We start from the raw sequence: 11,771 nt of genomic DNA, 5'->3' as shown, positions 1-11,771 counted from the left end.
TCTGAGCAAGCCAGCATGAAAGAAAGTGAAATTGCTTTTAAATGTAGAGTACGAGAGGAGAGGAAAAAATGGGAATTGAGAGATTAGGTAAACCTGATGGAATTTGGTAGCTGTGGAAAGGGTATTTTAGGGGTATGCAAGAGCCCTCACTCACCAGGATTTGGGCTCCCCAAAATGCAAGTAGTTGATGCTGTAAAGATCCATGTCCTCTGTATGCCAAGCAAAAGTTGTCTTCCACATCCCGAAGTAGAGGTAGGGAGTGTTCACACCCTCTATGATGATGCCACACTCGTGCTCCACCATGTCCAGGAGGGTGTTCAGATTGCCAATGTTCCATTCATCCACGTCCTGGAACCCAACAGAAATGGTTTGTGCTGGGAAATGGCAGAACAACCACAGCCCACAGCTCCCTCTCAGTGCCTTGGAGTGTGGAGATAATGGTGTAACCTGCATTAATTTAACACCTCTCTGCTTCCAGAAAGGTTTATTTAATGCTCCTCTCTGACCACAAGCACGAGGGAGCTCCAGCACTCTGATGAGGCTCTTGCACTGTGCAATACCCCGCTATTAATTAACTGTTCTGGTAATGAACACAGCATAAACTCAGGGTAAAACACCCCTCTCTCAGATGCTCTTCCCCTGATCAGAACCACCTCAATGTGGCCAAAGGGGCAGAAGCTTCTACCTCAGCTCAGGTAAAAACAGGGAAACCATCTGGAGAACAGTTGTGCTTGTGCCTGGTTGTGTCCCACCACTGATCACAGCACAGAAAGGATGTGATGCTCCCATCCCAGCACCAAATCCTCTGGATCCCTGTGATGTCCATGGCTCTGAGGACCTCAGATATCTCTGCTTATTCTAATTAATCCCATATTAAACCATACAGATAATAAAGACACTTGTACATTCACACACAATCAGACATCACGCCAAAGAAGGCCACTTTCCACTCAAAAGAAAACTATAGAGGAAGAGATTTAAATTATCTGCCTAAAAAGAGTAAGAAGAGAGAAACCTTTATCATTTACAGAATTACTTGAAGCAGAGAATGAAATTTCACCAAGGAAAAGCTTAAACAACTTGAATTGTAAAATAATTCAGTGTACAGGTGCATTGTATCCTAATGGAGCTGCCTACAAAGAAAAAATCCAAATGCAAATAATTTAAAATGCAAATGCAAATAATTTATTTATGTTAAGAATCAAAAAATAATTCTGATAAAGCACCACTTCCTTGAAATGCTGCTTTTTTTCTGGCTTTCTAAGGAGCTTCAACAGAAATCTCTATTTTAATCCCTTATAAAAGAAACAAAGCCCAAGCTATAGATAATTTTTTGCCACAGACTTAATAAGAATTTGTTTAAATCACACTTCTCCTTAATTTTCTACTAAAAGTCAGCTTTTCACAGCTTCCACTGACATCCTGAATCTCAGGGGAAGTTTAGTCCCAGTTTTGTAATGAGGAGAAAAAAACAAAGGTATTGGGGTTTTTTCTAGGGTGGCTACGTCAATGAAACTCTGAATTACTGCTCCTTAATGAGAGCAGTGCAACAAAGAGTCCATGTCTAAAATAAACAAAGGAGAAGCATTGCACTTACTGCATCATACAGGGAGCCACTGATATCAGCCCCATAAATGGGAGACACAAATGTGAGATTCTTCCAGTACTTGCGCTCCAGGTCTTCAAAATCCTGGTGGCGAGGGGTGCAGTACCTGCCAGGAACACAGGGATGTGAGGAGTCCTGAGAACACCCAGCACACACCACCACTGACAGCAGCAGGGGTGTCAGAGCAGGCCCCCCCAGGAGGTGCTGAGAGTGAATTTCATCTTTAATTCATAGAATTTGCTGCCTTTTCCACCTCTCCACAAACCCTCTCGGGGCAGGCTGACTGACAGGACGTGCAGCACCACATCTCCATCCCACAGAAACGTGAGGTGATGTTATCCCACAGGGAGCTGAGGGCAGCTGGAGTTCTCAGGTGCCAGAAAAACTCCAAAGCTGATTATGGAGTGGTTTGGGTTGGAAGGGACCTCAAAGTTCACCCAGTCCCACCCCCTGCCACAGGCAGGGACACCTTTTAAATATCCCATTTAAGTCCACCCTCCTTCAGCTTAAAGCCATGACTGCATAATCTCAGTACTGATTAAAACCCAGGGAACTCCAGAAAACTCCCGACTCTGGAAACAGGATGCAACTGCAGTTGGCACATCCCAGCTGGCTGAAGTGCTCTGCAGAGTCCCCAGTATCAGCCCAAGCACTCCAAGGCATTTGTATTTCTACCCCAGCCATGGAACACCTTTTCCAGAACAGCCAAGAGATCCTTTTTTGGTCCCAAGCCATTCTTTTCAGGAAGATTCTCAGCCAAATACTTGAGCAACCTTTCTACACCAACTCCCAGAAAAAGATCCGAGATACACCAAAACCCACCAAGTTACAAACTTGCTTGAGACTCAAGCAAAAGCAGTTTCCCCCAAAATGCTTCACATTTAACATGGCTGCGTTTCCTTGTCAGCTCGTTTCCAGAAAGAAAAGCTTCCCGTGAACTGCCCCATGCCCAGTTTGAAGCACAGCCCTCCCACCCACGCACTTCTCGCTGTTGGCCAGGCGCCGGTACTCGCCCACGGTCATGGGCTTCTTCTGGATGTTGTACTGGGTGAAGAGCCCCGACTGCCCCGTGACCACCTGCTGGATGGGGGCTGGGATCACCATGTCATCGATGTCATCGTACGTCCGCCGGGGCTTCCACTCCTTGGGGGGAATCACCTGGGATTGCGGGGGAGAACAACAAACACGGCACTTGTTACAGAAACTGCAGGCCGAGCTGTGGATTTTGGTGGGCAGGGCTCCTCCAGGGCAGGATGGGCTCAACCTCCCTTACAGGGCTCTGAACTGCAGCTGCAAGAGAGACACAAAACTGACCTGGAATGCTCAGATTAATCCTACAAGTAAAGCAATTTCTTTACAACATCTGGAAGTCAGCAACAAGCTTTATTAAAATAATCTCCCTAGCAGAGTCCTGGAAGGTAATTGCTTGTACACTTGAGTGGACAAGGAAACATTCCACAGAGAGCTCTTCATCAATAGCCAGCTCTCTTTAGAGCAGCAATAAACCCAGTAATTGACCTATGTTTTAGAAGAAATAAGAATTATTTCATGCCTAACAGCTTTATTTCTCCGCTGTGCTTTATTAAGTCCAGCTAAATATCACTCCTAACAACTCCCTGTCAGAACAAATGATCTCATCAGCCTGTGGTGACATGGCCACAGAAATACCCCTTCTAATCACTTAGTCCTGGATTTTTCCAAGCAGTTCTATGTCAGGTACTGGAATTTAGAAGCTTCACACGAAAAGTTCTCATAACCAGAGGGTGCTGGGCACTGCCCAGGCTCCCCAGGGAATGGTCCCGGCCCCAAGGCTGCCAGAGCTCCAGGAGCCTTTGGACACCATTCTGGGACAGGGTGGGATTGTTGGGGTGTCCGGGCAGGGCCAGGAGCTGGACTGGATGATCCTGTGGGTCCCTCCCAACTCAGAACATTCCATGGCCCTACAAAAGCCCTGTAACTCCTCTCTTTTCCTCTCTCCACAACCAAAACAGAGATTCCAGGTACCATTCTCCTTGTGCTCAACTCCACGAATCCAAACGGCTCCCGAGTGGCGGGATCTGCACCCCTGGGGGGGGCAGCTCCCCCTCCCTGAGCAGACTCCTCACCTTGGCCAGCCCTGCCCGGTGAGCTCCCTGGGACTCCATGTAGGCGATGAACTTGCCGAAGTCGCGGAACTCCTCCAGCGTGGGCCGGAAGGTCATGATCTTGCAGCCAGGGTTCTGCGGGCTCGGGTTTTCCGACCCCATAGTTCCAGTCTGGCGGCTGGAGAGGGGAAACAGAGGGACAAAGGAGGAAAAGGGGCAGAAAAAGACACTGGTTAAAACCTTTGGTCTTTAACTCCCAACTTTAATGAGTTCCACAGAAAGCCTGGAGAGATTTTTCATTTTCTCCCTCTACTCCCACAAGGAGGGATTTGTAAGAACCACCCTCTAACATGGATATGAGGAGCTTCTGACCAAAAATCCACTTAGTCAGGAACTCCCGATACCAGGATCACCCGAGAGCTCAGAGGGGGGCCAAATCTAGACCATGGGCTTAACATCTTCCCCCAGTTCAGCACAGAAAGCGGTGCCTCATCAGGATGGTGTCACAAAAATAACAACTTCTCACCACCTTCAGCACTGTCAGCGTGCAGAACTTGCCACCCTGCAAATAAGATGCGCAACTCCAAAACATCCAAAACAAACTCTCAAACAACTCGGGATGAAATCACAATCTTTTAAATGGCCTTCTTTAAGGTTATGCTGGAAATCTGTAAGGGAAATAAAATGTTTCAGTGGTGTTTCAGTTGCAAATATCGCCACGAGGGCGTTCTCCGCGCCGGAGCAGCGGCTCCCGCACGCCGAGCGCTCACGAGATGGCAGTGCTGGGCTGCGGGAGGATGAAAGCGACGCTGGGAAACGCGTCCAGCGTGGCTTTTAAATCCGAGCAAAGCAATTGAGCATTTAAACCGATTTCAAACTAGCCAAGCAATATTCCAGATGCTCCTAGAAGTACTCGTAGTGCTAGGAAAACACAAAATAAAACAGGGAGCGCTCCCAGATCTGTGTTTGAATGGGTGAGTGTGGCACAGAACTCGCTCCAGAGACAGCAAGTGCTCCCAGCTTCTGGAATTAAAACCAGCATTGCACACTAATGTGGACAGATTCCACACTCAGGGCACCAAGGCTTAGTTTTAACTGGGTAAAACTTTTCATTTCAAAGTCACATGAACAGTTTTGAGTGAAATCTTAGAAACCAGAAAACATTAGAATTTTACAGAGTAACTTCTATGTAAATTTGTTTCAAAACAAGGATCTGCAAGTCTTAAGCCCTTCCCCAAGGCTTCCATAAAGGAATTTTATGCATAAAATCACAGTCAGAAAAGCCCTTCTCAAGACAGGAGCCAGAGATGCAGAGCCCAGTCCAGAATAAAATCAAATTAGGAATCCCAGTATTGCAGGAAATCCCAAAGCAAAACCAATTGAGGGAGAAAAATACCATTTCACTCCCTTCACCCCAACAGGTATTTCCAATTCCCAACAGAAATTGTTGCTGTTTGGAAACAAAAGGGCCCTTTAACCAACCCCTCCATCTTCAGGGTGGCCCTGCCCAAGGAGATTCCCAACCTTGCCAAACAAGGAACAAAAATTGCCTTTTAAGAACAAAAATTACTGTTTCAGGGTCAGCACTTCAGGAGAAACAGCAGATTGATCCATGCCCACGGGAGCGATTTCCTACACAACTGTTTTGCAGGAATACAAAAAGGAAACAGCATCTCCAACCCCTGGGATGAACCACGGGAGCTGGGGACCCATCTGCCAGAGGTTTCCAAAGACAAATGTGGATCCCCAGGAAAAAGGAGCTGAGCAGGGAGAAAAGGTGGCTGTTGGAGAAGTGGGACACGGAGAGAAGCCATCCCCAAAGCCCTGCTCCAACACAGTCTTCCCGGGAATACTCGAGCTATTTTTAAGCAGGGTCTGGAAATGCCACGGGAGCCGAGGGGAGCGGGAAGCCCCACCAGGCTCCTCGGGAGGAGCTGGCTCAGGAAAGGCGCCTGAATTCCGTCCTGAGGAGGAGCCGTGCCAGCACCATCTGCTCCAGAGAGGCCTTCCCAGGATTTGCAGCTTTGCCCACAACCAGGGGGAAAAACAAACAGTCAAAGCCAGGCTTTATCCCATCTTTTCCTCAAGATTATCTCACAGAATTCCAATTTTTAGTCAATAAACTCGAAGCAAAGAGTCAAAATACATGCTCCAGTAAGAAAGGGAGATCAAAAACTACTTCATGCAAAGCTTAATCAATTAATTAAAGGGTAAAACTACTTCCTGCAAAGCTTAATTAATTAATTAAAAGGTCTACTGCCTCAATACAAGCAGCATCACCTGGCACTCTGGAGTTCTGTAGTGCAGAGACAGCAAAGCACAAGATCTTTCCATGTTCAAGCCCATCTAAAGAACATTTCAACATCTACCCTAGATAATGTACATTTAGCTAATCAAACTAATTAAGCTATTACAATAAAATGGCCATGGAGCTCATGGAAGGGAGAATCAGTTCCATGACCTCAGTGAGACACAGGAGCTTCCCCCACCGGCCCCAGGAGCTGGAAACACCCAGGACACAGGGAAAGCTTGGGGAGAAGAGAATTTCTTTCCCAAGTGCTTCCCACGTGGCAGCACTGATGTGTTTTGGAAAAGCAGTGCCAGGATTCAGTGTCACCTCCACCCCAGCTCCTGGGATCACACGGGACACGAGGCCAAGGCAGCGGGACAAGCCCAGGGCTGCGGCTGCAGCTTCACGTGGGATTTTCAGGAGATGGCCTCAATTAAACAGTGCCCTAATGAGCTCTCAGCATCACTGAGAGATTCCACAGCAGAATCCGACTATTCTGAGAACACTGAGAGCCCCTTTCAGCCCCAGCAGTGCTGCGGGTGAGGGCGAGACGGGAACAAACCCTTCTCTCAATACTGAAAAGGAGGATTCTGCAGTCAGAGCCCCCATTAGCTCCTGAAAAGAAGAGTGAAGGTATTTTTCTCAGCTGGATACATTCTGTTTCTTTGTAAGAGAGTAACAACCTGAAATATTATGAAAACCTTCTAATTTTCAACCATTGTGAGGAAGCACTAAAACTTGTCTCCAGAGGCATGATCTCGGTGCACACAAAGAACTGAGTTTTAATTTCAATGACTTTTACATGAGACTTTTCCCTTCCAAAACTGATGTGAACCAAGACACTTTTGCAACTGAAATCCTGCACCTGTTGGCTGAAACCTTTGTACAGCAGAGAAAAAGTCCAAGACACCCAGCTGAGATCAATGACTCGAGCTTGCTAAAGGACTTACAGGACTGGGAATCCTTCTTCCAGGAAAAGGCTTGGGACTTCCAAGCAGTTCCCTGCTGCTGCCCCACTATTGATGTCGGCAGAGCGGATAATGCCAGCTCATTCTCCTGCACTTGTCAGCCAGGGGTGACTTTGACTAAAATAGTGCCTGTCAGTGGAAGCTAACGTGGCTTTAGGCAGCAGCACTGGGGCCCAGTCCTGCCCCACTCCCAGGGCAGCGAGCAGCAAACTGGTGCTGCTGGTTGGCTGCGAATGCCCCGTCATCGATCCGGGCTGGAGCAGCGACACACGGCAGCACTGAGGGCACAGCACGCGCTTTGTTCACACAGCAACATCAGAAAACCATCTCTGATCCTGCTAAACAAAGTTAATTCTCAATTTCTCCACAGACCAGAACACAAGCTCCTGCAGAGCCCTCTGAAGGAGGCACCAGGTCTCAGGGTAAAGTTGTACCCTGGTGATGAAGAAGACCCTGCTACCCTGCGCATGACACCACCAACGTGGAACAAACCCACTCCTGAACCAACAACACCCCACAGGATTTCCCTTGGGCTGTGCTGGAAAGGACCACAAAGACCCATGGAAATACTCTCCCAGCCCTGCAAGCTGCTGCCAGCTCTGGGCACCCCGGTGAGGCTGCACAGGAGTGGGCACGGACTGGCACGGGTACCACACCCTGCTGAGGGGAGCAGAACCCCGAAATTCCACAGGATAAACAAAGCTCCGGCCACAGCGGGAAGCAGGAGGAAATCTCCCAGCAGCACAGACTTGGATGGGGACTGAGCTCCCACCCGTGGCCGTTTGTTCCTCTGCTGTGCCCAGGGATCGCCTGTGGTGCCACGGAACAACGAGACCTGGGACAGCTCTGGCTGCAGGGCTGGGCTTGAGGGGCAGGACTTGCAGGGAGATGGGGCAGAGCCACCAGCCCAGACACAGCCTCCAAGTGTCAGACATCCGAGGCACAAAATCAAACCAACAAAACGCAGGTTTTAAGCGTGCCTGGATTAACTTCTCCTGCCTCACTTAGTATTTGAGGCATTTCCCCAACAATAATGAGAACCCTGCTCATGAAAAACTCCTTTAAACTTTCTCTTAACTCATTATTTAACTGCTAAGTCCTGCACACAAATATTAACGGAAACCTCATGTGTTTACCTGAAATGGCATTTTCTGATGAATTAGGCTGGAACACAGAGGGCAGATCCTTCTATTTCCATCTACTTCCTTTCTCACTAAGCCAACAAATTACTCTGATTTCCATCAATTCTCACGGACCAGGCTCTGTCCAAAGCTTCTTAGCAGAATCAAAGACAAACTTCTGCAAGACATCAGGTCTGTGTATAAGATAGACTACTAAAAGCTATAATATTTATATATATATTAAAACTATCATGGTTATGTGGTGTAAGGATAACTGAGACAACTTTCCTTCCTTCCCCTCTATTCCCAAGAATCAAATTCCAGCATTTAGACAAACAAAGTGTAAACGTTCAAGTTTGAAGTTTGGTGTTGTTCAGCCCAGTTTTAAACAACTGTACAATTACAGCAAGGATTTAAACTTAACATCGTTTCCCCCAGAATATTTATATATTCAATTCATATCATTTTTAACATTCAAATTGCTTTGAGTTCTGCATAGCCTCCATAAAGGCTAAATAAACATAACAGAGGAAATACTTGGGAAAGAGGAACAGAGACAACATTCCCATCCTGCACAGGGATGAAGATCTACAGTGCTTGGGATTTGATAAATTGAGAGTTATTTTCTATTAAATTTTACACTCCACAAGGCTCCTCCACAATTCCAGATCCTCCTGTACTTGAAATCAAGCAGCATATGTAGCTCATTAAAGGAAAATAAAATTTTCCCTCAAAACACCCTCTTTGCTGTAGAAGTGCACAGTTACACATTTCTCTAACAGCAAAATTATTTAGTCACAAACAGTATTTAAAAGCAAAAAAAAAAGGTGGTTACATTTAAGAGCAATAAATCTGGATGACTTTAAAACAGTTTATTATTGCCTGAGGCAAGGTAGTTAGCATGTAATGGTTATTTCTGACTAAATCCAGATCAGAACCTCAAAAACTCAAAAGTTTTACTGAACAGGCAAGATAAACTCACCCTAAAACCACACAGATCAGTTCACAAACCACTGCTGGGGCCCAGTCTCACCCAGGACTGCAGGAACCTCAGTTTGCTGCATGGCACGAGTTATCTCTGCTGCATTTTGTTATCTTCACTGGATTTACTGCAAGGCTTTAGGAGTATTTCAGAAACAACTTCAGAAATAAGCATTTAAAAAGGCACCTCATGCGGACTGAGCCCGTTGAACCTGAACAAGAATTCCAAGTTTTAACCCGTGGCACCTCAATCCAAGGCAGCAGCACTGCAAATGCTAAAATAAAGCAGCCCATAGTCTCTTATTCTTAGGGGAAAGAACATCAGAAAGCTTGCAAAGCAAACAGGAACCTCGACTACTGCAGTGCTTTGCCCAAAAGGTAATTCCTGCATCAGATTAATACCTTAATAAGGACTAATTCCCAGTTTTCCTTCCACAACCCTGCCAGAACGACAAGCCTGGAGTTCTCAGTAACTTGCCCAACTTCTCTAAGCTCCTTTAGATTTTTATAACAAAACATTTCAACAAATTGGGTTGTCTGAGGCGTTTTTGACTATCCTGCCAATATAAAACGAAGCCCTTGGCTGCTTTTGTGCCCGAGGTGCTGCCCGGGCTGGGTGTGACACACTGACCCACATTCCAGCTCCCGGCACATCCCGGCTCCCGCAGCTCCCGAGGAACCTCAGCGCCTGCCCCGCACAGGGCGGGGAACCCCCCGGCTTCTCCCAGCTCACACCCATTTCACACCTTTTAGCCCAAACTGCAACTCAAGGAGTGACAATTTAAAACCGCAATCGAACCCAAACCTTCAAGGTGAAATGAGACAATTTGAATCTCTCTGAGCTCAGTTTTATCCAGGTCTCTCCGGAAGCTGCAGCTCAAAACCTGACACACCCCTCCCAGGCAAAGCTGTGCTGCTTGTTCTGCCAACAGAACTGAGATCAAATATGGGAAACTTCATAAAAACTTCTTATCTGCACCAAAAAACTCACCAAAGGCCTCCCCGTTGCCCTGGGGGTGTATCCAAAATCGTGAAGGAATAGCAGAAAATCTCAGAAATCACTTAACCCCCCCCCCACCAACTTCCAACATGCATTTCTTGGGCCATATTCAAATGCAGGATTTCTAACAGATTTAGGGAACAAAAGGGCAATCCTACATTCTTCAAGAATCTGGGAATTGTGGCTTGTTCGTGAGCCTTATGAAGCAGCAAAGAAATATAAAAATAATGAAGCTTCAGGTCACTGCTGCCATGAGTGAGGCACACACAGACCAAGGAAGGGCAGAATACAAATGTGTTCTCCTGTGTAATCCAGTAAGAATATGATTGAGGAACTCTGTCATTTATAAAGGAGAATTATTTACTCCATGAAAATATAAATGAAAATAAGTACCTTAATTAAGCCACGGTAGCAAATGACTCTATCCCTAAGCTGTGACAAGACAGAACATATTTGGTCCAAAACAAAGGTTAAAAAGAGGAAATCTTATTAAGCAGTGATCAGTTTAGTGGAGAACACTGAAAATGGAAAAACACTTTTCTCATCCGGTGATAAGACATTAATATCCCCCAACCTGTGTGAAATGAGGATTTCTGCCAACATTTTGCAGGACTCCAGGATTTCAGTTGCTACTGCAAACGGACAAACCCTCTTGAATTCTTTACCAGATGACAAATAATTATTTCCAGCAGCGCCTTGTGCAGCCCCGGAGGATCCCAGTGGCATCCAAATCCATTAAGCAAATCCCTCACTTGTGGTGACATATTTAGCTGTCATCCATCTTTGCTATTAACAGATGCTCCAGTGAAGGAACGCGGAGCAGCACAGGCACTGCAAACCCTTCCCCAGCACACCCTGAACTCTGAAGTGAGTCAGGAAGGGGGGGAAATCACCAGTCCCGAGTCCTCCTGTACTGCCCAGAATTAATTAAGGAATGCCAAGTTTCCCCTGAATGCCAAGAGCTTTCCCTTCCCGCTGCCGGGGTGGCTCAGCCTGCAGCTCACAGTGATTATTTCTGCTCTCAGGTGAATTCCCTGCTCTCAAAAATGAGATTTAAACTCGCAAGGTGAATCAGAGCCTCCTGATGCTGACATTGTTTGCTGTAGTGCAGCTGGACATCCCAGGAGGAAATAAAACAACTCTGCATAAATGTAAAATCCCCACAGTGCCTTTCCAGCAGGGCTGGCCAAACTGGTTTTCCCAACTTGAATCAAATTTCTTGTGACCTTTTATATGGAAATAGCTCAAAGTTTTCAGGAGCTGCCTGTATTTTGGGTGATCTAAAACACCTACAGAGCTGGGAACTCTCACTTTATCTGTTAAATCTTTCTCTGGTGAATGACACGAGTTGAGGTGAGAACTGTTTCCAGTGAGAGCATCACTGTGCCCACAGCTCAGGTTAACAGGTGAGTACTTCCCATGGACCAGTAACCAGGATTATCTAAAGGAAATGGGTGGGATTCCCCCTGAAAGTGCATTTTGCTGTTGACTTCCCATCAAAAGCTGGTGAAACCCCTCATGTGTGTAAGGTTTTACCTATAAAAGCCCATGTTCACCCTAAAGCCAAACTTGGAAAGTCAGACCTGTGTACTTTGGGTCTTTACCAAAGTGTTCTGACTTACTGACAAATCTGACTCCTTTTATATATTTTATATATGTATAAAAATATTTTATGTCCTTTTGTATATATATTATATATTTTATACATAATTTTTATATAT

At 46.2% G+C, this 11,771-nt stretch overlaps 1 protein-coding gene across 5 annotated transcripts in view; it reads right to left on the bottom strand.

Moving 5' to 3' along the window:
• The window catches only part of KDM4B (lysine demethylase 4B), a 49,300-nt gene extending 39,668 nt beyond the window's left edge, over positions 1-9,632 (bottom strand). For 3 of the 5 annotated variants that reach the window (XM_017742513.1, XM_017742517.1, XM_017742518.1), the window contains exons 1-4: positions 3,712-3,898; positions 2,589-2,764; positions 1,598-1,712; positions 155-348 (exon numbers count right to left, since the gene is read on the bottom strand). In XM_017742513.1, coding sequence (XP_017598002.1) covers positions 155-348; positions 1,598-1,712; positions 2,589-2,764; positions 3,712-3,852 — 626 coding nt within the window. In that variant the 5' untranslated portion in view covers positions 3,853-3,898. Of the gene's footprint in view, positions 1-154; positions 349-1,597; positions 1,713-2,588; positions 2,765-3,711; positions 3,899-8,084; positions 8,258-9,051 lie in introns of those variants that run through there. The other 2 variants (XM_017742515.1, XM_017742516.1) reach the window with 2 other exon arrangements.
• Between the last annotated feature and the right edge of the window lie 2,139 nt (positions 9,633-11,771).

The sequence above is a fragment of the Corvus brachyrhynchos genome, unplaced genomic scaffold (genome assembly GCF_000691975.1).
Source record: "Corvus brachyrhynchos isolate BGI_N302 unplaced genomic scaffold, ASM69197v1 scaffold158, whole genome shotgun sequence".
NCBI classification, from domain to species: Eukaryota; Metazoa; Chordata; class Aves; order Passeriformes; family Corvidae; genus Corvus; species Corvus brachyrhynchos.
The sequence above is the reverse complement of the archived record's forward strand: the minus strand, read 5'-3'. Positions and strand labels throughout refer to the sequence as shown.